We start from the raw sequence: 27670 nt of genomic DNA on the forward strand, positions 1-27670 counted from the left end.
GTCACACTTTGCCAGGCAGCTCACTTTCTCTCCCAGCTGGCTCCATTTGGAAAGCAGATAATGCACTCAGGGTCCCCCAGGAGAGCAGAAGTCCCCTGAGGACTAAGGGCTCTCTGGGGGGGGGGGATGGTGAAGGCAGGGAGAAAGCATTGGGGAACAGAGAGTGGGGGTGGGGAAGGGTACAGAGGTAAAAAGCCCTGGAGGACTGGAAGGCACAGAGAGGGCCTTGGTGGGGATTGGAGGGGGCAAATGGTGGGGCAGAGGTGCCTCTGGTCAGGAGAGTACCAGGTGTTCTGGACAGCCTGAGCAGAACTAATGGGGGGCGGGGGAAGGAAAGAGAGGGGGGAAGGGAGGAGGGGCGAAGATCAGCACTAGTCCAGGGGACAGGATGGCAGCCCAGGTAAGGAGGGGTAGGGCAGTGGCTGAGGAAGGGTTACAAAGGGGCTCTGAGGCGACCCCTACTCTTCACTATACCAGAAGCTCAGTCCTGGTGTGAACACGGAGGGTTGACTGCTGCGTGCCGGCTCACCTGGGCCAAGACAGAGTCGGGCTCTGATCTGGCCCTTCCCGTGATTGACACAAGGTGCCCGGGCCAGGCCTGGGGGAGTGGGGGCGGAGGGAGGGAGGACTGGAGGGCGGGAGGGCAGCGCAGCCTTCATAAATGGTCCCACCCCTGGGGAAGGTGCATCAGTCTGCCAGGTAGGGACCGAGGAACAGGCACCTGCCAAGGCGCTGCCCAACCCAGCCCAACCCAGCCCAGTTCAGACTGCCAGCCTGCCTGTGAGGCGAGAAGAGCCCAGAGAGGGACACACGACCGGAAATCGAGCACAGCATGGACAAGTTCAAGCTACCCGCCTTCCTACGGCGCGGGGGGAAAGAGGTAGGGGCCAGGACGGAGGAGGGCCAGCGGGGGGTGAGGGGGGGAGGGGCAGGGGGGCGGACTGGGGGTGTCCCTGGGGCACCACGGCGCAGGCAGGTGTCAGCTCTCATCTCACTCCTCGTTCTCCACCTCTCTCCCTCCCTCCCTCTGTCTGTCCGGTGTCTGCCCTCCCTGCTAACTCCATTGCGAGTTCAAGTGCGGCTGGCAGAAAGCTAGGACTACGTTGGAAATCAGAGGGGTGGGCTCTTCCTGGGCTGAGGTGGACTCGGGATCAAAGATGGTGAACTGTGAGGGGTCCGAGAAGCCCCCGAGTCCTACCCTCCTATTTCAGAGGAGAACAAGGCCAGGTGGCTGCCTGCCTGACCCGCAGAAATAGCAGTTAGGACTACGACCCAGGGCCTCGCTGGCTCACTCGATGCCACATTGCGGTTCACAAATCATCTCTGTCCCTTCTTCCTGCCCTCCTCCCCCTTCTTCCTGCCCTCCTCCCCCGTGCTGTCCTTATGGTTGCAGTGGGAGAGGAGAATGGAGCACCTTCCAAGAGAGGTGGCAGGTTCTTCCCTCTTTGGTGGCCCCCCTCCTCTGGGCAGGGAAGAAAGGGTCTCGTCTTCTCCAGGTTCACATCCCAAGAGAGCACCAGTGACACCCCTCTCTGGATTCTTGGCACAGGGTAGCGATCCAATCTTTCCAAGATTTCTGGGAGCCTTCAGGGTGTTGACTTTGCACTTTCCTCCTTTGGGGAATTCGTTATTGAAGTCTCAATTTCTCCCCATTTCCTTCTTTCTGGGATGGGATGGGATGGAGGTTTTTTGCCTTTTCATCAAATGTAAATGGAACAAAGTGAAGGAGGAGTCTAACCTCCCCTCCTCCCAGCCCTTCCAAACTTGAGTCCTGACAGGGGATAGGCCCAGTTGCCAAGTGAGCTAAGTTATCTCTAGCAACCTCCAGAACTCCATGGAGCTTTTAGTTATCACACCGTCCACTCTTCTCTGGGCTTCCCCCTTGCCTGCCACTCAAGGATGCCTTGTATGATGCTTCCTAGGCTATAGACCTCTGGCGACCAAAGATGTCTTTTCTCTCATCCCTCAGAAAGTGACTGCTTCATCGGAGAATTTCCACGTGGGTGCAAATGATGAGAACCAGGAGCGTGGGAACTGGTCCCAAAAATCTGATTATCTTCTCTCCATGATTGGATATGCAGTGGGACTGGGAAATGTCTGGAGATTCCCTTATTTGACTTACCAGAATGGAGGAGGTATTTTAAAAATACGATTTTAAAAGAACTATCCACTGAGCGACCGATAAAGTCTATAGGGTACAAGTTGGAGGGGGCAGGGAAGTCATGGTCCCTGGAAGGCAGACATCCTAGATGGCCTATTAAATCAGACTGTCTACACATTGCAGGTGGGAAAAGTTTTTTTGTGGAAAGCTTCTCTACCTCTTGTATAAGCAGTATGTCATGTAAAAGGTTCCTCTCTCTACTCCATCTGAAAATGAATCTAAGAACAGATCAGAAGACTCTAGCTCTTAGGAAGGTGGTTGAACTAGAGCATTGTGTTAACTCTTCCTAGAGGGAAAGGTAGAAGGAAGAGCTTCTGTCTTTGAAAATGCTCAATTTACTTCCATTGTAGCCTATAGGCGCAAGACTACATGACCATCACTTTGGAGTGAGAAGAGACTGAATTGTAAAATTTGTGTTTCTTTAGAGAAAGTGAGGGACTAATGGATCCTATATCTAGAACTGAAAGGGACCTCACAGCTCAGCTAGTTCAATCCCTTGATTTGACATAGTAGGAAACTGAGGCCCAGAGAGGTTAAGCAGGATGTGCCCAAGCCTATACAAGTGGGAAGCATCTGAATCAGGCTCTTCTCAGAGCTTTTCTAGTTGAATTCAAGCCCAGGGTGGGTAATTCATTTTTGTAAGATGGCATTATTTATAGCTTGTAGGCCATTTAAGCAAAATAGATTAGAAGAAGGGGGGGGGGATCCTGATCTGATAATACAAAGGGAGGCAAGAAGGCATTGCACAATCCCTTGGTACTGTTGAAACAACTTTCCACTTACACCCTATTTTATTTGCTTGCTAATTACAGGTTCCAATAAAAGTGTAGAAGTGACGTGCCCTTGTATTTCATAACTCCCGCCCAGTACCAATGAAACTGTGCTATTGTCATGACTTTTGCTTACTACAATAGGATTTTGTGCTCAAGATCTTCTGGTGTCATGCCCCCTTTTTAATTGGGGGAAGGACAACTTTTACACTGGACTTCAGATAAGGAAGAAAGAGCCCTGGTTAGCACATTCTTAGGTGCTGGTCATAGAAACCCCCCCCCCCACTGGCTTAAGCTCATTCAGTTACGTGTGTGTGATTTAGCTAGATGAGTTGGGAGCCATGACCTCATTTGGCTACAATGGCTCAGAGATCAACTGTTGGGGATGTAGGGCAATCTGTTGACCCCTTCCCCTTGGGCCCATTACAATGAGAAATTAGAAATGCTCCCCAATCTCAGTCCCAATTTTAAGTCCTTGTAGTGGTTTTTTAAATTATTTTTTGGCTAGGCAATGGGGTTAAGTGACTTGCCCAGGGTCACACAGCTAGTAAGTGTTATGTGTCTGAGGCCGGATTTGAACTCAGGTCCTCCTGAGTTCAAGACCGGTGCTCTATCCACTGCGCCACCTAGCTGCCCCCTCTTGTGGTGGTTTTAAACAACATCTAGGGAAGACTTGACAAGAGCTTAGCATCCTGCAACAGGCCCGTCCCCCCCCCCCGTCCCCCCGTCCCCCCTCCCGGCTTCTGACCAGGATAAAAAAAACCTATTTGGGCTTTATGGATTCCAAGTCAACAGTTGGGGATGCCAGAGAGGGTATTCTTGGGCAGGTGTTTGCTAGCCTAGATGGCCTCCAAGGTATATACAGCTCTGAGATTGTGGGGATGGGATTATTATGATGAATAACACGAGGCAGTCACCCTACTCTCTCAAATATCTCTTCCCTCCCATGGATCTTTTTTTGGGCCAATTCACCATTCAAGGTTCCCTCCAACAGAGGAGTAGGTGGATAGGTTAAGAAAAGGAGTTGAGACTCTAATATGGCCAACATTCATAAGTCGGGTAGCAGGACATTTGGTTGGGGTTGAAAACCTATGGCAAGCAGTTCAGGTTCTTCAAATATTGCTAGAGTCGATCGATCTCTAGAGCCAAGAGCAGTCACTTTATCCCATACTTCAGCACACTCATGTTCTAACAAGGTGGACTTATGACATCAGGACCCAGAAAGGAGGAAAAGAACAATCTCTTGTCTTTTAAAACAATCAATTTTATTCTACTTTGTATTAAGTAGAAGTATTCAAACATAAGCAGCAGAAACAAAGGACAAATAAAGAAAACCCAAGCAAATCAAATTAGAGATTGTAAACAAGAGTGCAGGTGTTTGGGAACTGCCACAGTTTACCAGGTGTTAAGCACATGGGCTGGAAAACAAAAGATGGGCCTATATCTTCCTGTTCGTTCCATGATCCCTCTTGAGCTTCTTTTCTGTGCATTATTCGTTGTTGGGAGTGATCTCTTCCATTGCACAGCTCTTCTTTTTGCTCTGGTTTCTCACGTCTGGGCCACTACTTAGGTCTCCTCGTATTTCTTTGATTTTTTTTCCTATTTGTCTTTTATTATGGCACAACAATATGCCACTGCATTCACATGCCATGTATTGTTCCGCCATTCCCTAATTGTTAGACCCGGCGTTTGTTTTCAGGGTTATTCGGGAGGAGGAGGGAGGGCTTGCTGCTGTGACAAATAGCCGAGCTCCGAACATTTTAGTGCTGATAGGTCTTCATTGCCTGTTAATAATCTCCAGAAGGTATAATCACGGTGGTGGGACAACATCCTTAGGCTGCTGGGTCTAAGGGGACAGACTTCTGTAATTCTTATTGTTGAGGTCTTTAGTGAGTTCCAGCAGCAGAGGATTGGCGCCCTTGCTCTCCCAAAGCCACGTCAGCCTTGGCTCTCAGCATTTCACTCCCTTTGCCAATTTGATGGGTATAAGGTGGAATCTCCGAGTCGAACTGAGCTTTGTTTTTTCGCATGGTTGTTCATAATTTGTGTTTCCTCTTTCGAAAACTACCTAGAACAGGTAGATTTGCTTCCGTAGAAAATAGTTAAGCTAATTTTTCAAACTTGCCCTTACATGCTACCTTTTTCTTTGATGTTTAAACATAAACCAAATATGCTAGCATTCTCTTGAGGAATCAATGAAATAATAAACTATCTGGCAGAAAGTTTTATCTCACTTAGTACCAGTTGATAGAGTATTGGGTTGAGACCTGGAGTCAAGAAGTCCTGGGTTCACAGTATAACTCTGACACTTACTAATTGGGTAGCCTGGGCATTTCAGTCAGTCAATAAGCATTTAGTAAGCATGTCCTATGTGCCAGGCACTGTGCTAAGTGCTTGGGATACAAAAAGAGGCAAAAGACAGTTGCCTCATCTCAAAGATGGCGATAATAATTCTTTTCACACTTAAATTTCATAATAATTCAAAACAGATATTTTCTTTCTCCTCCCAATGATGTGGTTTTGGTTTTGGATTGACAGCATGATTTAAGGTTAGATCATTCATAGTGATGATTTCCACTGGATCATCCACCCTCCCTCATACAGGTCCCAATGAAGCAATGATAAATAAGGCTGAGGTGGTTCACATCATGAGGATGTGGCCACTTTGAAGTGAATATAAGGAACCTTCAGACTTTTCCAGCTAAATGATGGAAAAGTTGGAGTTTGGAGTTCCTTAGCATATGTGAAATTAAAGATTCTGCTGTCCATTTCAGCAGGGGAAAGGGCTGTGGTGTGAAGAAATGTCTTGCCTGCATTTTAAAAGCCTCATTTTAGCCTTTAGTTTCAATTCTTCCATCCACATTTTTACAAAACCAACAGGCTGGCCAATTATCTGCAGTCTCCCTTTTTTGCCTACCATCTGCTAAGGTAAGGCTAAGGCTTTTGTTTTTTCCCCTTTCATGTTTTGTTTTGTTTTTTTTCGCTAGGGCAAAAAAGATGAAACAGAATAGAGATAAACGTAAGTCTTAATCGTGGACTCCAAAACTCACTTCTGAAGTACAGATTGAGGGCAGGGTTAGGCAGGATTTTGTCTGAAAAAAGACATGGGGGTTTTGGTGGACTATAAGCTCCATATCCATTGGCAGAAGGAGGAAGCAAGAAACTGATTACTCACACACAAGTTAATGTAACCTCAAGAAATCTAGAGGTGACTATGAACATTTCTTTAATGATCAGGAAAAGAACTGAGGTTCTTGTACGATACCAGGAAAACTCTACCAGAGGGAAAGAGCTTTGTCACTCTTTATGCAATGAGCAGCTCTGTTAGATCAGCTTCTCCCACTAACTGAGCAAAGACACTAGCCAAGTTTCCAGGTACCGTTCCCTATAATCGGAAGCAATGCCGAATGCTTGACTTCTTACTCAAACTAGAATCCACATTCCAAATTAGTAATCCTTTCCAAAGTCTGAAAGGGGGCTTTTAACAAGCATGGACAGATTTAGAAGTCAACAATCTCCTTCCAAAGAAAACTTGGCTTAAGAAAAAATCTCCTGTCCCCAGTACCTTAGAGAAGGCAAACATGATTTTGTTTTCTTTTCCCCTTTGAAAGGTGCCTTCCTCATACCCTATGCAATAATGTTGGCACTCGCGGGCTTGCCTTTGTTCTTTCTGGAGTGCTCACTGGGACAGTTTGCCAGCCTGGGGCCGGTTTCCATTTGGAGGGTTCTGCCCCTTTTTCAAGGTAGGTATTAGAGCTACTTCCTTATTTTGCAGACCTCCTCCCTTCCTCTTCATGCCCTTCTTCCAATCTCCCTACTCTCCAGTCTTATAGCTTTCTGGCTAGTAACCTCTCCTCTGGCCCTTGTGCTTCTCCTTTGCGTGTCTCCTCCCCTCTGCCACCTTCTTTCTCCCTGCACTTGTTCATTTTCTCTCTTCTCTTAGCCTATTAGTGCCATGTGGGTAGAAACTCTGGCCTCCTTTTCTTCCTGTCTCCTCTAGCCTAGAGCTGGCCTAATTCATGTTGAAGGGCTGTGGCAAGGCTCACATTAGATAATACATGCAATAACATACTTTGAAAGCTGTCAAGTGATCTCTAAATCTAAAGTCACCTTACTGAATGTTAGAGTTTCTTGGAAAGGGATTGGGGTCAACTAACTATATAATATATATTAGCAACTCTATAATAGCAGTCATTAGTTGCCTCTCTCCTCTTTTCTAATTGCTCTGAGGCACAGCCTAGTGTCCAGAACCTGATTGGCTGGAGAATGAATGACTTGAAACTGCCTTTGGCATCTCTTACTTCATATCTCTTTTCCAGCGTCTGATTGAAAAGAGCTCAGCAGCATTCTGCTGCATGTATCGGATGGACCCTATAGAACAGGGCACCACTGTGCAATGGATGCATTCCTTGGCTCCACTCCAAGCTCAGAGTGCCTTCCTGTCAGGATATCAGATATGCTTTGGCTACAGAGTAGCTCTGGAAAAGCATCTAGAGTAATTGGAATGCTCCATGAAAAATACATTTTGAGAAAGGTGAAGGAATGAATAGCTCAGAGCACGTTAGAAAAGCTGCCACTACAAATGTTTTCACCTTGTTTGGGGGAAGCCTCAGATTTCTATTGCTCTCGCTTTGCTAATTTTTTTAAATGCAGCTTTGGAAATGACATATGGTAGATTTTAAGGAATTTTGATTCTGACAAATTTCAAGTCCTTCTATCAATTTTGTAAACCTTAAAACGCTATATAAAATGTGAGCTGCTATTATTTTCATTATCATATTGCCTGTGAAAGCAAATAATTACGTACTGTCCTTGGCATATCTGTAGGAATAAATTCATATTAATATCAGATCATCCTATTTTTTGCTGGCCCCATTGGCAACAAGAGCATAACATGCAAGATGGTTAGCTGGGGCTAAGGAGAGGCAGATATTTGAACTAGCCTGGGTTGAGTGCCAGATTTGAGCCAGGAAGACCTGGGTTCATATTCTGCCTTTGATACTCCATGTGTGACCACTGTCACTGATCTGGTTTCCCTATTTATAAAATGGGGCAAATACTATCTTTAGTACCTGCCTCCCTGGGCTTTTGAGAAGCTCCAAGCTTTTAATGTCTAGAAAACACTCTGCAAACTTGAAGGCATTGCAGAAATGTTGCTTGTTGTCATTGTTACTGTTATCGGTCCAGGCCAAGAGCCTTTAATTGGACTAGCCTCCCAAACATTTGTCTCAAACAGATCTTACTCTCAGGCTTGAGTCACTAGGGAGATCGGGTGGGAAAAGGCTTCTTTCACCAGATGGACCAATTCCCCACTTCCTTTGAGTTCTTTGTAACCAGTTTTCCTCTCTTCTAGGTGTGGGAATCACCATGATCTTGATCTCAATATTCGTAACTATCTATTACAATGTCATCATTGCCTATAGTCTCTACTATTTATTTGCTTCATTTCAAAAAGTCTTGCCCTGGTCTGAATGCTTCTACTGGGCAGATAAGAACTGCAGCCGAACCCCCATAGGTAAAGTACCCTCTTGGACACAGCTGGGCTGGGAAGACTTAGGTTGTTCTGTTGCCATTATTCAGGAGAAACCTGAAGGCCTAAGTCCTCTCCTCATCAATTAAGGAGAAAATGGTTTGTTTCGATTTGTTTTTTGGTGAGGGTAAGTGAAATCTGAGTAAGACAAATGACTCGAGAGAGAACGTGGGATGTCGGCAGCATATCTAACTCTGAACTTGCCGGTGTGGCTGAGTAAAGCCTGGGCTGACCATTGGCAGGTCTCCCTTACAAACCAGGGAGAAGGAAGAAAGGAAGATGGGGGAAATGGAGTAGGGGGGACTAGAAGAGGAAGTTAAAGAGGGCAAGAAAAGGGGGAGAAGCAGGAAAACACTGATACAGAGGAAGGAGAGCCAGAGTAAATCCTCCAGTGCCATGACTGCCAGAAACAAAACAATTCAATAGATATCTCAGGACTTCTGTGAACATTTCAGGCAATACAGCTGCAAGCAGGCCCCATTTATACCTTAGGAACACTTATCTGCTGTGCTACTCACAATAGATGTTAGCTAAAGCTTAACAGAAGGAAACGACTATGGCATTATTGCCATTTCAACTTCATAGAGTTCTAGCAAGACTGTTGCTCCTGTGAATGTTTGAGTGTGGGAGCAATTGCCCCTTAGCTGTTCTCTTGAGGGCAATAGGAGAAACTTATAGGGCTTCTTATTTTCATTCCACTGGAACACACTGGTTTTTTCTGCTCAAAAATGAGCAACTGGAAAAAACATATGCCCTTTCCCAGTGCTGACCATGGGTATCTTTTTCTCTTCAGTAACTCACTGTAATGTGAGCACGGATATGGGGGTCATTGTCCAAATGAACTATTCGTTGGTACTCAACAACAATCAGACCTGCATAAACGGCACTCAGGTGGAGCGGCCAGGGCAGCTTCCCAGTGAGCAGTATTGGGAGTAAGTATTCTCCCCCTCCACATATTCTGGGGCCTGAGCAAGTGGCCAGCAGAATGCCTAAGAGCCTTTTAAAGAGGCCAGGCTAAACAGAGCCTCTTCTCCTCATCCTGCTCTCATAAAAAGTCAAAGAAATGAAATCAGAGTGGTTTCCATTCCCAGTAGAATGTAAGCTCTTTACGGACAAAGACTGCTTTCATGTTTGGCTTTGTCCAGCACACAGACTCCCAATAAGTGCTGGTTGAGTTGAAATGTATGGAATTGATCTTACTACCCACACAGCCTGGGAGCCACAACTAAAGTGGGGGGATTGAGGTTGTTGAAATTTAGAGGAGCTGAGGACAATAGTAGAATAAACAAATAAGCCTAACACATGGTGAGAATAATTGGTTAAACTAGGAAGCTCTGGAATGGATCGCAGGATTCACCTCCCCTACCCTCCGGTAAGATTCTCCTTGGCTGGTCCCCACTCTCCTTCCTTCTCTAGAAGGTTGTCCTGGCACCTGGGGTCCCCTGATCCCGGGAGCTAGCAACCTGGGATTTTGGTCTCCCTAGCAAGGGTCCTTGTGTCCTGACGTTTGGGATTTCCCCCTGCTCTCCTCCTTTGCTTTTATGGCCTTTGCCTTAGCACCAGGATGGCTACTTATGGCTCTGACCAACCGCAACTATTGCTTCCCCTCGGTCAGGGGCTATGTGCAAAGCTGTTTGTCATCAATTCATTCTTTCCATAAGCACTGGTTTAAAAGTCAAATGTATGCTTAATGTATACACAGCGTGTTATTTACTGCTCCCTAGCCAGAGAGCGCTATAGAATGTGTTAGTGGTGAAAAGGCCAGGAGAAGTCATCAAAGCCTTTCTGCTACACAGTTTGTGAAGCAAGCCCCTCCACAATATACCTGCTGAATGTTGTCCGGCTTGTGTTTGAATGTTGTCATGGGCAGCAAGGAGAAGTAGAAAGTGGGCTAGCTTTGGAATCAGAGCTCGACTCTGCTACTGCCTTAGTGTCCTGGGCCAAATAAGTCATTTAACCTTTTGGGTCTTCATTTCCCTCCTCTGGGAATGATCACCAAGGTACCTTCCAGCTCTAAGACCTAGGACTCTCTGGCTTCCAGTGTCAGAGCACCTAGGTGTCCCAGTCACTCTTGGACAGCTCTGATTGCAAGGAGGATCTTCCTTATAGCAAACTGAAATCTGCATTCCTGCAACTTCCATCCATTGGTCTGAATTCTGCTCTTCTGGGTCACCCAGAATACTTAACTCTTGTCTATACTACAGCTCTTCCAAGACTTAAAACCATACTTGCCCAGACTTGGGCTTCTTTGGCACCTTCAAATTATTCCTCACCCACCTCACTAGCTTGGTCACCCTCCAGAGATAAGTAGACACAGACTCCAGAAGTGATCCCAGCAAGGGCAGCCAGGTTGGGTGGGGGGGTGGGGGGGTGGAGTTGGAGTAAAAACTTTAGAACTATTGGGATCAGGCGAGTCTCCAAACGGGATGAGGTTAGAAACATGACATAGAATTCAAATGCGCTCCCCTTCATTTGTAACTTGGGAAACGATGGCAGAAAAGGAATAACCACCCTTTCTCCAGAAAACACAGTTTTTAGTAACGTTTCCGGAATGCTAGCTGAAGGATTTCATTCGACGCTTCTATCTCCCGGGGTTCTGAGCGGTGGGCTGCTTGATGTCAATGCCCAAGTTTTGGTCACTCTGTAAAAAAGAGTTAATTACTGACTTCCATAAGCCTCCTAGTATGAGATTAGGATGCAAATGGATTAATAATAATAATAATAATAATAGCTAACATTTATATTGTGCTTACTAGGTGCCAGGCACTGTGCTAAGCGCAGTTGTAAATTTTAAATTAACATCTTATTTGATCCCCACAACAACCCTGGGAGGTAGGTGCTATTATTAGCTCCATTTTACAGATGAGGAAACTGAGGCAAACAGAGGTTAAAGTGACTTGCTCAGGGTCACATGGCAAGTGTCTGAGGCCAGATTTGAACTTGGGTCTTCCTGACTCTAGGCCTGGCACTCTATATGCCACTTACTCAAAGCTTTTCTGTGGTTAAAAAACCACGTAAGTGGCTCCATATTCATAAAGAGGCTTTTGTGTTTTCAGCAAAGTGGCACTCCAGCGTTCCAGTGGCATGGATGAAACTGGCGTGATTGTGTGGTACCTGGCACTCTGCCTTCTTCTGGCCTGGCTTGTAGTTGGAGCAGCACTGTTTAAAGGAATCAAATCTTCGGGCAAGGTAATTTGAATGAATGAATGAATGAATGAATGAATGAATGAATGAAACCTCATATATACCAAGCGCCGTAAGGAATTCTGGGGATAAAAAGACAAAAGCAGAGACATCCTCATCCTGAGGGTGGGGGAAAGACACACACACACACACACACGAGGAGTGGGAGGTAGGGAACTGGACACACACACACACACACACACACACACACATACACACACACGTGGAGTGGGAGGTAGGGAACTGGACACACACACACACACACACACACACACACACGAGGAGTGGGAGGTAGGGAACTGGACACACACACACACACACACACACAAGAGGAGCGGGAGGTAGGGAACTGGTGTTACTCCATTTAGAGATGCCCAAGCTCCAGCTTGAAATCCCTTTGCCCCTCACCACTCCTACGTTACCATGGAATGCCCTCCATGCCTATTTCTGGGACTTGATCAGTCCCATAGTTCCAAAATCTAGCCCTGGGAAGCCCTTGGGAAGGAGAATTGGGAAGCTTTCTAGGATGATAGCTCTAAATCCTCCCTTCCCCCACCAAAATAAAAGGCTTGTGCTCTAAGAGATCACACTACATTTTCCTTGAACTCCCCCACTGGGTCTTAAGGTTTCCTAAAGCAAGGTGATTACCACAAGCCTTCTTCCTCCTAGAGGCTCACTCTATTCCAGGCAGCAAATGGGACTGCATCTTGGGTCTACCTATACTATAGAATTATCCATGCTAGAATAGAACAAGTTAGGCTGAGGTCCAGCTTAGCAACATGCCTGCTTTATGCAGACTTGTTGTCAGCTCCTGTAAACACTTTGGCAGTGCCCATATGCCCCGGGGCAACTTCACAGGATTGACTTTGCCAACTGAACATTTTAGAAACACAGCACTTCACTTCCTTATGCTTTCAATATCGAGAGAATCTTGCTGAATTGAATACTATCTTGCTGAATTTGGACAGCCTTTCAAGGTGCTTGTTGAAGCCATCTCTGGGAGAATGTTCTAAAGACAGCCCATATTTATGACAGATCACAGTCATAGTGACTGCCTGATAGAACCATATGTAATCCAGGACACCCAAGCCTTGAATTGAGATGCTGATTGTTGGACTAATACATTAGCAGTAGGGGTCCAGTGGGCCTTTTCAATTGCTTCCAGAGAATGGGAGGGGATATATTTCCAAGTACTTTTATTTTCTTTGGGGGCTATGTGCTAAAAATAGAGATAGGGATAGGGCCAAGGCCTGTGATTTCATTTGGTAACAGGGAACTTCTGGGTGAAGAGGTTCCTTCTACCAATTGCAGGTTGGCATGCAACTTAAAGAGCTGCCTAGAGCAATAAAAGGTTAAGTGACTTGCTCAGAGTCACACAGCCAGTAATGGTTCAAAAGCAGAATTTGAACTTGGCTCCAAAACTGGCTCTCTATCTGCTATACCACACTGCCACTCATAGATGGTGCCCTACAGCACCAGCTCCCACATACACCAACCAAGAAGGGCAGGCCTAATTGAGTTGTCCCAGGAAAACATGTATAAAAGACTTTCACATTTATTCTTAAGATTATGGTGGCTGTCTAGACTTTCACTTACAAACAGAGCTCAGAAAATGTTCTTGCAAGGTGTTTTTGCTTGTTTGTTTTTTAATGGATCCTTAGAGAAAAGCCAGAACTCGCCTCTATTTGTCCTAGGTAGCCATTCTTCTTTATGTCAAAGTGTGATCCCAGACCTCTGTTGTTGTTCAGTCATTTTCAGTCATGTTCTACTCTTGGTTGAACCCATTTGGGATTATCTTGGCAAAGATACTGTAGTGGTTTGCCATATCTTTCTCTAGCTCATGTTATGGATGAGGAAACTGAGGCAAGAAGGGTGAAATCACTTGCCCAGGGTCACGCAGCTACTGAGTGTCTGAGGTCAGATCTGAACTCAGGTCTTCCCGACTCCAGGTTCGGTGCTCTAGCATGCAGTGCCATCTAGCTGCCATATTTGCAGACCTGATGTTTACAAAGAACGATGACCATCATTCTTGATCTCTTTTTTTTCTCGGCAGGTGGTCTATTTCACAGCCTTGTTCCCATATGTGGTCTTGTTCATCCTGTTGGTGCGAGGTGCAACACTTGAAGGTGCCTCCAAAGGGATTTCCTACTACATTGGACAGCAGTCGAATTTCACAAAATTGAAGGAAGCAGAGGTAAGATCCAGTCCAGCTTTCCAGGTGACTGGATGAGATGATGTGTGTGATGTGTGCCAAACCTTACGCAGTGCAAAGAATGCTGAATTTGAAGTCAGAGAGAGTGGATTCAGTTCTGGTCTCTGATGCTTATCACCTGTGTGACCTTAGACAAGTCACATAACATGTCTGAACCTTAGTTTCCCTCATATGTAAAGCAAGAGGGTTGGACAGGCTGACCTCTGAAGTCCCTTCTACCTCAAAATTTATGACATTGAAGAGCAACATACAGGTTAGCCATCCTCATCCTCAACGATTGTTTGAGTAAGAGCATATGTAAAGAAGAGAGCTATGTCTAAACAGTCTCATATGATGCCTCTATCTGCAGACTAAGGCCTAGTTGAGTTTTTAAATGTTTCCATGAAACTCAAATTCATCTTTTAACCATATACTTCTCTCCTGAGCTACATACCAATGATCTTTCTGGAAATGAAGAACCCTCCCCAATTTTTTAAAAAACAAACTTTAAGAATAACTTAACATAGCTCACATAGCCAGAGCTTTGTTTACAAAGCATTCTACAGCCATCATCTTAGCTGATACTCATAAGGGCCTTGTGAGGGTAGGAGCTATTTTTACTACTATGGGCTATACTAGCAATGGAGAGATGGCATCAAAGCCCAGATTGCACATGGACCCAGGGTATAGTGTGTGTGAAGAACTTAAGTTGACTATTCCCCTTTCTTCCTGATTTCTAGCTTCCCCTACATCCCTCCTTTCTCTTATCTATCTCCATCTTTCCAACATGGGTAGGCCAGGACAAGGAAGACGCATTCTTTCCTTCTTATAAGGCCTTAGCTAAAAATTATGACAGGATGAAAATAAAACAACAGACTCTATTCTGAGGGATGCTAATTATATTCAAATCCTGGAAATTGGAAATAAACAGAAATAGCCATTATCAGTTGGGGGTGGGGGAATTATGTACATAACACATTTTGTATCTTCAAAGCACAGGACAAATGTAAGCTAGACCCGAATTCTAGTCCCACCTCTGATGAATTAGCTCAATGACACTCCAGTAACTCACTTCACCTCTCTAAACCTCAGTTTCCTCTTCTGTAAAACGGGGATAATTATATTAACATTAACTCACAGGGGTGTTATAAGGATAAAATGGTGATCGTGGCAGCATAGCTTTAGAGCCGGGGTGGTGGGTGTGTGTGTAGCTTAGAAGTCACCTAGTCCAAACCCTCATTTTATGGAGACTATTGATGACGGGGGTGACCAGACATATTGGCAGCAGTACTGGAGGACCTGGAGTCAAGAAGACCCGAGTTCAGATCACACCTCAGACACTTACTGGCTGTGTGACCCTGGGCAAGTCTTTTAACCTCTTATAGCCCAAGTCTAACAAGGACTGTGAGTAATCTGGTTCGGTGGAAGGAATCCCTATAATGAGAAAATCAGAGTTCATTTGTATATTCACATAATAATAATGTTAACTCCCATTTCCACAATGCTGGAAGGTTTAGAAAGCTCTCTCTCTCCCCCACTCCAGTCTTATGAAGGAGGTGATATAAGCTTCCTGTTCCCCATTTTACAGAGAGGAAATGAGGACTGGATAATTTAGAAGACTTATTCAAGGTTATATGGGGAGGGAGTGGCAGACTTCGGATTCCAACCCAGCTCCCAACTCCAAAGCCAACTTTCCTAGGTGTGAAAGTGCTTTCTCACTTCAAAAGGACCATAGAAATGTAAGCTATTTATCAGTGTACACGTTAGTAGCAACCACTGCAATTTGTTATTCGAATAAGATGAATAAATATTTGTTGAATTGAATTGTGATGACATCCCTCACAGGGGCCAGCCCTCACAGAGTCCTCCCATTGTTGATATTTGGAATACTGAGTTTTGTTAGGGGCAGAATTTGATCCAAGAGACAAATGTTAAGGGTAAGGTTGGAGTAGGGTTGGCATGATGGTGGTCTCTGAAATTCCTACCTTTCCATTAAGAAGTAAGGTTGTTATTTTTGCCTGAAGGGCATTATTAAAATGCAAACATCTTATCTGGGAGGGGAACACCACATTAACTATTAACACACATTACCTTGGCCTAATTTCTGAATTTAGTTTTAGAACCCTGAGGGGCTGGAACACGTGAAAAGTCAAATGTGTTGAGGGAGACAGAAGGGGGCAGAGGTCTGGCTGAGAGATGCTGCCCTGGGAGGGGCCCGAGGACCCCGGGGCAGCTTTATGACCTACCTACTGCATGAAAAGGGCCATACTTCAGGGTCCCATTTCATCCAATTTTTTTTTTTCATTTTTAGGTCTGGAAAGATGCTGCTACCCAGATATTCTACTCGCTCTCAGTGGCCTGGGGTGGCTTGGTCGCTCTCTCCTCCTACAATAAGTTTAATAACAACTGCTACTCTGACGCCATTGTGGTTTGTCTGACAAACTGCTTGACCAGTGTGTTTGCTGGATTTGCCATTTTTTCCATATTAGGACACATGGCTCACATATCTGGAAAAGAGGTCTCCCAGGTTGTAAAATCAGGTACAAAATGATCTGTTTTAGAAACTACAGTTAACCTAGAGCTCATTTCATGAATTCTCTATAAAGCTTTTAGAAACATAGAAAGATTTGCTTCAAGCATTGAGGGCTAGAGGTGGCTCTGGGCTCTCAAGGCTTCTATCATTAGAGCACCAGCTTGGCAGTTCTTACCAGGCTGGAGTGGCTTTGGGTATAGGCCTGACAACAGGTCACATCTGCCATTAATTACCCCAGCCAAGAGGCATATGATCAGCAGCTTGGCCACAAGGGGGTGATTTCTTTGGCGGATGGTGCCCTCTGAACAGACAACTAAAAAATGGACCTTAATGCCCTTTTTGCCATCCCATTTTGCTTATGCAGTGATGGCAATGGAGAAGCTGAGGAGGAGCCAGAAGATGCTAAGTCTAAGTTCTGAGACTGTCTGCAAATATTCATTTAACATCTGTTATTCTAAATGAGATCTTTGTCCAGTAATCAATGAGTCGATAAACAATTCAAGGGACTGAACTACTTCCATGTTGACATTTTCATTCGAAATAATTATAATAGCTAGCATTCATAAGCTAATGCTTATAAATGAAATGAGCAGACAAAAGTAAGCTGCAGCTGAATGAACGGTTGGCTTTCCCTGAAGTTCTCCTGGAAGAGGACAAAAGATTCCATGCTGTTGTTTTCATCGGCCACCCAAGTCGATATAGAATGCTATTCCATGAGATGCTTCACCATGCAGTACTCAAGTTAAGCGTGAGCAAGTGGACAGCCATGGGAGAAAATGACTTCTCATGAACCAACATCCATTGCAGAGGATGAAAAAACAGAAATGAAGAACTCCACCAGGTCCTACAGACTAAGTCGATACAGTCCTTGATACCTAAGGACTCCAGTGCTAAGATGGCCAAAGGGGAAGATGGCTAGACAGTGGGAGAAAATAGTTTGGCATCAAGAAATGAAGCATCCCAAAGCTTAGAGACTTCTCAGAGACTCCAAGCCTGGAATCTCCAAGAGTCCAAAGGAGCTAGAGGAACGGCAAGTAGTATCATAGAAACCGACGAGCAATTCTATTTGAACAGAATGGCAATGGGTGCCAAGTGCCATAGGCATTTCAGAATCAGATGAAGACTCCTATTTTTGAAGGTCAAAATCAAGAAGACCAGATTAGAAAAGAAGATGAAAAGGATGATGAGTCCGTGCATAGTTACAGCACCTTGAACCTGGCCTGCTTAAACAAACTGTCAACTGTTGACTCTTCAAAAATGGGAACTGGTCCAAGGCAAAGACCCCGTTTCAATCACCATTTCTTAGATAAGTTTAGCAATGCAAAACAGTCACTACAGCAATAAAGTCTGAGGAACCTCCACATTGCCTTAGCAAGCACTCACTCTCCTTGCAAACAGGACATGGCAGTCAAGGGTGACTCTGGAAGCTCATTTGCAAAACCAAAGAGGAGGAGGCGGAAGATTCTGAATCTTGTTGCCTTACACAACAGTGAAGAGGAATTAAAAATTCCCCTACCCAGAGCTTGGCATAAGATTCAGCTAAAATCCAGTCTTCCAAAGAACACTTCTACATGAAGCTGGAAGGAGGACCACAAATAGATGTGAAGTGGAACAAATCTGACAGCATATCATAGACCATTGTTTAGAATAGTCACCACTGAAGATGGCAGTAGAATTGCAACACTCCTCATACTTGAGGTAGTATTTGAGGAAGCGCAAAAGTTGGAGAGATCCAACACACAGAATGACTATATGCTTTTTTCTACATTTATAGTCTCATTTAAGCTTCAGAAATACCTCCAGGCCATATGACTGGAAGTTAAAATAGCATTCCTTGAGTATGTTCTACCAGAGAATCTGATAGATGCAAATCCCAGGTTACACAATAGATTAATCAAGGATGGTTATTTGCCTTGTTGAAGGATTTAGGAATAGGTTCCTCTAAAATATCCACTCATTTGACCGAGCAGGAGGGAAGAACTAAGATCATCCCATTGCAGAGCTGGAGTAGACCTTAGAAACTGTCTAGCAGCTGTGGTAGCTAGGTAGTATAGTGGATAGAGTGCCCACCCTGGAGTCAGGAGGACCCTAGTTTGGCTCTGGCCTCAGACACTTAGCAGCTGGGTGACTCTGGGCAGGTCATTTTAACCTGGTTGGCCTCAATTTCCTCATCTGTAAAATGAGCTAGAGAAGGGAAATGGCAAACCACTCCAGTATCTTTGCCAAGAAAACCCCAAAGGGGGTCACAACTAATTGAGTAAACAAGAAAAGTTGCTGTGATTTATAGTGAAAAAAGGGCTGGATTTAGAATGAAGATCCCTGGCTCTGTCACTTAATCTTTCTGGGTCTCAGCTTCCTCACCTGCACAATGACTTGATTTCACAGGCCCCTTCCGGCTCTAAAATCTGTGATTATTTCTCAATCAATAATTTTGTTTCATAGAGTAGGAAACTGAGGCCAGAGAAGGAGATAATGAAAAAGATGACAATGGCAATAACAAAGACCTGTTATTCTAGTCCCTGTGTTGCAACTGAGGAAACTAAATTTCAAAGGGGTTATGTGACTTGCCAAAGATCATGCAGCTCCCAAGTCTGAATAACTTGCCCAAGGTCACCCAGTCTTGACAAGGCGGTGGCACCACTGGGACCAGTGCCGGGGAAAGCGAGAAGAACTTCCAAGTCTTAGAAGCCGGCCGTGTCTAACTTGTATGACCTTAGGCAAGTCAGTTCCATTGGTCCATCAGTCAACACTGATCAAGCGCCGCCTGTGTGCCAGGCAATGGGGAGAGGAGACAACATACCACCACGTATCTGTAAAGCAAGCAAACGATGAACAGAGAGAAGAGCTGGCGAAGACTTCCTGTAGAAGGATTTTAGTTAGGACTTCAAGGAAGCACACCTCAGTTTCTTTATCTGTAAAATGAAGGGGCTTAAACTGCATGGCCTCTGGGGTCCCTTCTAGCTCTAAATTTGTTCTGCTCTAATTCCGGGCAACTGAAGATAAATCAGAAGTGAAGATGAATCATCCTGAATCTGTAATGCGCCATTAAAGTGAAAACAGAATTCAATTTAGAGAATGTTCCTTTACCTCCAACTTTGCTGGAGTCCCCTGTTGGGTAGAGGGATATTGTGGACTTTGTGACTCACAGGGAAAATTTAGATGCAAGATTGACTACTCAGAAGTTGGTCCCTCAGATTGGTCTTTTTCTGACCCTGGAATTAATTTGGAGTATATCAACGTTTCTGACTAAGGTAAGGGGACAAGCTGCATTTAAGTATTGGGCATTGACGCATAGTATCATTCTTCCTTAACCCTGAAACATGAAGTATTTCCAAAGATAACTATTGAAACATCTTAGACTGGCTCAATGAAGATTGAATATTTTCATATTCACACCATGGAACAAATCAATTTTTTTAATGTTACTGTTGATAAGGTATAGATATAGATATATATATATATATATATATATATATATATATATATGGAATATATATACATATATACATAAACATATATACATATACACGTGTGTATGTGTGTGTGTGTGTGTGTGAGTGTGTGTGAGTGTGTGTGTATATATATATATATATATATATATATATGGAATATCATGGCCAAATTGAAACATGAAAAATATGGAAGTGTGCATAGGTTTGTTTTATTTTGGTTTTGTTTTGTTTTTAACCAAGATAACCCAAAATATCCCAACTTCTTTCTAGGTTTTGATTTAGCATTCATTGCTTATCCAGAAGCTCTAGCACAGCTACCAGTTGCCCCATTTTGGTCTATATTATTTTTCTTCATGCTTTTGACTTTGGGGCTTGACTCTCAGTTTGCTTCAATAGGTAAGTGGGTTTTTTTGGGTAATATTTCAAAAGAAAGTCTCTTATATTTTACTCAGGTCCTTTTAATTTCAAAACAGCCTCCTTTAGAATATCTCCTGCTGCTCCACACTAGTTTTCCTTAAACATTGTTCAAAAACCTTCAATGACTTTCTGTAACATACCCCTGGTCCCCCACTTCTGCAAAGAAAGGAAGGGGGTGCATTTTCTCAGCTTTTTTCCAAGTCTGAACTTCTTGGTGATTATACTTTTATAACATTCTTTTAAAAATTATTCTTTACATCAACACTGTGGTCAAACATTTATTTAACACTAGATGTGGGAATAGCATGGTGACTCACCTTTCGGGAGATATAAAGTTTACATAAGACAGGATCCTTGCCCTCTTGGAGCTCACATCCAAGTGGAGGCATATCTCTCTCTCACACACACAGAGACACACACACACAAGCTATTATACACAATAGTATTATGACTGACAATTGCATTAGAGAATTTTGAACTATAGTACTGAGTGAAAGTGTACATAATCTAAACCACACAGCTAAGTACTTAAGCATCCCTTGTCTTGCATTTGTTTGCTCATGGTTCATGTACTAGTATCATTGCCCCAACTAGATTGTAAGCTCATTGAGGAAAGGGATCCCATCTTATGCTTCTTCTTTATCCCTAAAAACACCAAATATGGTACTTGGGTTCACAGCATCAGTAAGGAAACACCTGGGACAGCCCTCCATTGTACAGAAGGAAGACACTTGAAGAGGCTAAGGTTTTCCTCCAAAATAGGGATAAACCTGATTTCAGTCCTTTTAATACTCACTTTCAACATCCATGAGTACCTGTTTGTCCCTATAGGGACGATTGCAGAAGGTATGGTGGACTAAGCCTATGGCTAAAAATTCCTCAATGGAAGGAGGGTTTGTGGGAGCTAATAGAAACAAGAAGATAACATAATTGGAGCAAAGAGAAAGCAGGGCCTCGTTCCATTTACATTTCAGTAAATAACAGGGGAAACTTTTATTCTAGATGTTTTATACTTTGGCAACCGTAACCCCCAGGTTTTTGTTTTTGCACCCCTTTTCCACTTTCTATTGTTACTAGCAGGAGAAAACCCTTGCATAACAAGGCAAGGGAGAAATCAGAGAGAGCATTGCTATCTCTACTTCAGTGGCCTGGAGAGGAGGGAATTCCTGGCCAGAAACTCTGGGTGGTGACAGCCAAAAGAACGGCCAGCTGGCCAATTCCTAGGGACTGCAAGAGGGAAGAAAGAGGGCAATAAGGAGCCTGACCCAAGACTGAAGCGTTTCCAGAGATTTCATTGGCCAATATGCTCGATAACCATCTGGGGGTGGATTCACTGTGTTTGAATTCTGAGAATCATAACTAGACCTCACTGATCACTAAGTTGACATGTAAATTATCATTTTTCCCCTACAGAAACAATTACAACGACCATTCAAGATTTATTTCCCCAAGTGATGAAGAGACTGAGAGCTCCCATAACTCTGGGATGCTGCTTGCTTTTGTTTTTACTAGGTCTGGTCTGTGTAACTCAGGTAGAACATTTACTTTTTTCATAGCAATTATGTTTTACATTTCTTCAGAGGCAAATGGATCAAATAAACAAGTTCCCAAATTATGATAAATTATTGGACTTGACCAAACATAGCATGTGTTTATTTCATCTCTATTGGATGGTGATGTGGTATAATCAAAAAGATACTAGAGTCAGAGAACCTGGGTTCAAATCCCAGTTCTGCCACTAAATCTGTGTGACCTTGGGCAAGTCATTCGATCTTTCTAGGCCCTAATTTCTTTGTCTGTAAAATGAGGATGTCAGCCTTGGTGACCTCTAAGTGCCCTTCCAATTCAAGATCTATTATCACAGAATTTTTGTCATTCAGTTGTGTTTGACTCTTCATGAACCCGTGGACCATACTGCCCATAGGGTTTTCTTGGCCATTTCTTTCTCCAGTATTATCACAGAATAGCTATATCCTAAAGAAATATCTTTGGAAATTTCTAAAGGAACCATTCTGGGTGCCTCTTCTTATTGAATGATGCAGGGAAGAGTGAGAGGGGATGATTCAATCCTGCTTTGATACTCTATAGGCACCCTGCACTCACATTTGAAAACCTGTCATTTTAACATTTCTTGGGTGGAATAGAATGCTACAGAACCTATTTAAATGCAATAAGTAAATGGAGTTCTGAGAACCTTAACTGTATTATGCAATTCCGTTTCCCACCATGTATCTAGAAGTGATTTATTGTTTTCTTTGCTAGGCTGGAATTTACTGGGTTCATCTCATTGACCATTTCTGTGCTGGATGGGGCATTCTGATTGCAGCCATACTGGAAATAATAGGGATCGTATGGATTTATGGTAAGCCATCTGTGAAATTGATGGTAAAAGCATTATTGTAAAGGCTATTACTATGATGTTTTATTTACATGGCTTCCCTTTCATCACTTTTCACTACTGTGATTTGGAACTCGAAGGAGTTGCCCACTCTGTTAAGCAGACATATTTAGAGGTGTGTGCATCCCTGCTGTTCTAAAAGACAAAAATAATTCAGGCATGCCAAGAGAACTGGAGACAAAAATTCCTATTGGAAGTATATGTGACTGCTGGCCACAATACATTCTTTGCTGGGTTTTTCCATTAGGTGGGAATAGATTCATTGAAGACATAGAGATGATGATTGGAGCAAAGAGGTGGATATTCTGGCTGTGGTGGAGAGCCTGCTGGTTTTTCATTACTCCTCTTCTTTTGATGGTAAGTTATAGAATAAAACAGATCTGGTAGCAAAGAACATACACGTGTATCTGGCATTTTGATGTTTCTTTTAAAATGATCAGACAACAAGGCAAAGACAAAAAGCAGTAAGAAATAGCACTCTTATTCTCATGTATAGCCACTTATTTGGGGGGAAGCAATTGAGGTTAAGTGACTTGCCCAGGATCAATGGTTAGTAAGTCTCTAGGGCTAGATTTGAACTCAGGTCTTCCCAACTCCAGGGCCAGTGCTCTATCCACTGAGTGACTTAGCTGCTCCATCACTTTTCTTTTGAGGAGTCCAACATGATACGTGCAGTAGTCCCCTGAAGAGGCTGGAGGTTCCTTCGCAACGGGTGGTATAGATGGCCACTTAACCAATTGAACAAACATTTATTAAGCGTCTCCACTTTGTACCTATTAGCATTGTAGGCTAGGTGCCATGGGAACACAGAAGAATTAACACATAGTCCTTGTATTGAAAGAACAATTCAAAGATCAACAATGAGTGGCAGCTGGGATGCAGGCAAGAATGTTAGATTTGGAGACAGAGAACCTGTTCTGTGCTATCTGTATGACCTTGGGCAAATCATTTAATGTCTCTAGACCTAGTTTCATCTGTAAAATGAAGTAGGATCCTATGATTCTGTGTTACTTTGGCCAAACCATTTCCCCTTTCCAGCCCTCAGTTTCTCCCTCTGTAAAATCAGTTAGATTTTAGCGAGCTTTACTTTCAATAGAAAAGGTAAATCATGGCAGTTATCCTTTGGTGCATGCTCATTGCTGACTGACTTGTCTTCTGATTTATTCATTTGTAAGAAGATCTCCATAGTAATACCTGTCCACTCAGCAAGGTGGGTTAGGAAGATTAGTTTGCTTGAACCTATCCGGAGATTTCCATTCCTTAGTTATAGAAAATGGAAGTAGGCTTGAATCTCATTTCCCAATAGTATGGCTCCTACATAGATTTCTTAAGCTTTAACCCTAACATTTGAGGCCTATGATGGCAATGGATGAATCTTCTTGCAAGCCAAGTTGGTATTTCAGCAGTCCGAGTCATCCCCAAGGACAATGGAAATTGAACCAAGGAAACACCATGACGTGACACCACTGAGAGTGCTGGTCTTGGAGTCGGGATAGTGTTGGAGTCAGATCCTATCTCTGACCCCCATTGCATGTGTCTGGCCAGGTTGCTTAACCTTTATGAGCCTCTGCTTTGTAAAGTAGGGGGGATAAAAATAACCTGCCTCATGGGGTGGTTGTGAAAATCAAATAGCATAATGACTAGAAAGCTTTGTGCACACCTTAAAGGACTTGAAAAATGGCAGCTATTATTCTAGTTAATTCGAGAATTTCCCTTGAAAAAGCCTTTTTGGTCACTTTGATCACTCTGGCAGCATTTTGCATTAAGCCAGCCCAGTTGCTGTCAACACATGCATTTTACAGCCATGTTGTAAACCTTTCACTTGAGCTGTTTTTGTAGCTACCCAGGCTTTACGAGAAGCCACAGTCGAGTTCCTGGAAAGCTTGACACTCAGTTTCAGCAACTCTTAAAAATGTCCCAAACCAGGAAAACGTCCATGAGGAAAGAGGGGATTTATTGTGGACTTGAATTGGGAACATCATGTAATTGCTCACATGACTAAATAGCTAAGATGGTTTTATTATGGGGGTGGGGAACCTGTGGCCTCGAGGTCACATGTGGCCCCCTAGGTCCTCAAGTGGGGCCACTTTGACTGAATCCAAACTTCACTCAAAGGGCCACACTTAAGGACCTAGAGGGCCACACGTGGCCTCGAGGCCGCACGTTCCCCACCCCTGGTCTATTATATATAATTGTTTGAGAGATAGCATGGGATAGTAGAGTGAGGGCCATCCTTGAAATAGGGAAGACCTGGTTGGTTCTTGTTATGCTTCCAACACAGGCATAATTATCTAAGGCTCTAAGTTGCATGCAAGTTGTCAATCTCCATTGGCAGAGAGAGTGTTCCACGCTCAAGAGTGCCACACATGGACAGAATCATAGGCCCAGCCCTTGAAAATAAAATGATTGTGTATGTTGCAGCAAATTTATGATCATTCCTGCCTTTGTTAGTTGTACCCAAATCTAAGCATTTCCATTTAAAATTAAATAACAAGTACATTTGCAAGGCTTATGAAAGTATTCTGGTTTCTTACGGAGAAGCACTGGCTCCAGCGTCATGGCCAGAAATCTGCAGATCAGTATAGAAAACGTGAATGGGAATCTCAATGATTTTATTTGCAAAGTTGCATTGAGTTCCAAAAGCAAACTTGTAGAATGACTTGACATAAAGGCAACATTTAGCTGGGGGCCCATGTGCTAGCTTCCGTCAAAGGAAAATGAACAAAGTTAATAAACATACAACCCACTGTTGTCTACACATTTTGAAACACCTAGTTTCAATTAACTTTTTGACTTTGAAGCACCTTCATTTTGGTGTTGTGTGGACATGGCCTTAAAGAGTTTTCCTTCTCAGCTGTTAGCTTTCTCTATGGAAACATACTTCGAGTCCTGTTTCTTCCCCTTAACCCTACTCCAAGAGGTTTAAAAATGAGTAGGCACGGAGGAGAGGGCCCTGGCCTCCCAGCAGCGGGTAATGGAGCTTGTCCCATGCTTGTTCCATATTTTACTCTCTCATTGTGGAACTGTTTGGATTGATACATGTCCCAGAATTCCCCACAACAACAACAAAAAATGCCATGCAATCCTTTCCTCCCACTCCATTGCCCTAATATCCATTTAGCATCTGACTTAACTTTTAAACAAGTATACTGGCCAGTGTAGCATTTATTGAAAAACACACAGAATGCTCATCTACTTGGAGATATGAAGAATTTGTCCAAATGGTTGTTTTTGGAAATTCATAATATAAACACATTCCTTTAGTTTGACCATATACTATTTTTATCTTCTATCTTTTGAAATCATTTTTAAAAAGAAGTATTGCCAACAACTTCCTGAAATGCCCAACTAATTTCCTAGACTTTTTAAAAATTGGAACAGCTCACGACTAATGACTGGTATTTTTAAAGGCCTCAGTGGATGTTTTAATGGTGATATAATTTGGGCAGAACGCTGATTTTTAAGTTAACTTTTGATCTCCTCAATTTCACCCTAACAGGCCATATTCATCTGGTCCTTGGTGACATTTCAGACACCAGAGTACGCTAAAATCCCATATCCTACTTGGGCACTTGCTCTAGGCTGGTGCATGATTATTTTCTGCATCATATGGATCCCTATTATGGCAATAGTGAAACTAACGAAAGCCAAAGGCAACTTTGTCCAGGTGAGTCCCAGGATGGGGGAGTGGGCTGTATAAGCATTTTATTTATGGTCACGATGTAAATGCATTAATTTATAAGGTGGTAATAAAAAAGTAAGCTCAATTATCCACTAGTCAGTCAACAAACACTTATTAAGTGCCTACTATAAGCACTGTGGATACAAAGAAAGGCAAAAGAGAGTCCTTGCCCTAAGGAAGCTCACAGCCTAATGGGGGACACAACATCCAAAAAGCTATGCCCACTTGTCCAGGGACACTTTCCATGCTGGCACAGGTTTACTGCTTGTGTCCTATGGAGGGGATGAAATCAAACTTCCACCTTTCCACTCACTACGGCATGACTTTGTAACTGTCTTGCTGTCTTTGTCCCTTTGCAAAAATGTAAAGGGATCATGCTTGGTTAGGCTGGACTTCCTGGGGTCACTCTAGATTTGAGCAGATCCCCCAGAAATATCCTCATCCAGGCCCTCACCTCTAGGGTTAAGCCTGGACCAGAGAGATCACTGGGAATTTGAGGGGTCTGTGTGAGATGAAGAGCAGTTAGCCCCGGAACATTCTTTTCCTCATCATCCCTTGGCACCAGGCACTGGAACATTATTCTGGCTTATGAAATAATCTACATAATCAGATTTTCTACTTCGGTTAACATAATTTCATTAACAGTAATTAAATTAAAATATAATTTCATTCTCAGTGGAATATGCATTATCAATAATAAGGATAATCATTTTTCATGCAGAAAATAAGATTTTTGCCTAACCACCTGTGAATTTGTACATTCTGTTCTCGTCTTTGTTTAGCAATGATCAACTTATATCTTCTTTAAAAACCAAATCTCGTCTACCATTTGATCATATGTAGACTGCAACACTTTGGTTCTCATACCAAACTTTTTTTTCCCACCTTTCAGCGTTTTATAAGTTGCTGCAGACCAGCTTCCAACTGGGGCCCATACCTAGAGCGGCATCGTGGTGAGAGATACAGTGGAATGGTTGACCCCAAAAAAGAGCATGACCACGAAATACCAACTGTCAGTGGCAATACAAAACCAGAATAAGATCCATTTGGAATGCAGATTTAATATGATTTTTTTTAGAATGGAGAGAATACAGAAAATGAAAAGCCATAGTATTTATTTGTATGCTCATCGAGTAAAAAGATGTATATACTATATGTATAATTTAGCTACGACATTTTCTTGCCATGTAAGCAGGAGTTTAACATAACGGGGTGAATCTGCACAGATTTAGCATCTTTATACGCATTTCCATCAGGTCATTGTTCTGTATCTGTCTCTCCTCATGCACACACCTGTCTATGTTGCACAATGATTTTTTGTAATAAATTATTCTTGTAATGTTTTTCTAATAA

General features: G+C 43.4%; 1 protein-coding gene across 1 annotated transcript; it reads left to right on the forward strand.

The window, feature by feature from the left end:
- The first annotated feature begins 680 nt into the window (after nucleotides 1–680).
- SLC6A14 (solute carrier family 6 member 14) lies at nucleotides 681–27670 on the forward strand. Its single transcript, XM_020963474.2, has 14 exons — nucleotides 681–880; nucleotides 1970–2135; nucleotides 6543–6674; nucleotides 8285–8446; nucleotides 9255–9393; nucleotides 11518–11650; nucleotides 13698–13838; nucleotides 16147–16375; nucleotides 20091–20216; nucleotides 21651–21769; nucleotides 22500–22599; nucleotides 22883–22992; nucleotides 26135–26302; nucleotides 27210–27670. Exons 1-14 carry the CDS (start codon nucleotides 833–835, stop codon nucleotides 27354–27356), a joined length of 1920 nt encoding a protein of 639 aa, XP_020819133.1. The 5' UTR covers nucleotides 681–832; the 3' UTR covers nucleotides 27357–27670.

This window comes from Phascolarctos cinereus, unplaced genomic scaffold (assembly GCF_003287225.1).
Source record: "Phascolarctos cinereus isolate Bilbo 61053 unplaced genomic scaffold, phaCin_HiC Scaffold_8;HRSCAF=390, whole genome shotgun sequence".
Taxonomy (NCBI): domain Eukaryota; kingdom Metazoa; phylum Chordata; class Mammalia; order Diprotodontia; family Phascolarctidae; genus Phascolarctos; species Phascolarctos cinereus.

Excerpts from the sequence above, each read along its gene's own strand:
- SLC6A14 (XM_020963474.2), top strand. The coding sequence starts at position 833 with ATGGACAAGTTCAAGCTACCCGCCTTCCTACGGCGCGGGGGGAAAGAG. Across the intron at positions 8,447-9,254 it reads CTGCAGCCGAACCCCCATAG|TAACTCACTGTAATGTGAGC; the intron begins GTAAAGTACCCT and ends TTTTCTCTTCAG. Across the intron at positions 21,770-22,499 it reads GTCTGGTCTGTGTAACTCAG|GCTGGAATTTACTGGGTTCA; the intron begins GTAGAACATTTA and ends TTTCTTTGCTAG.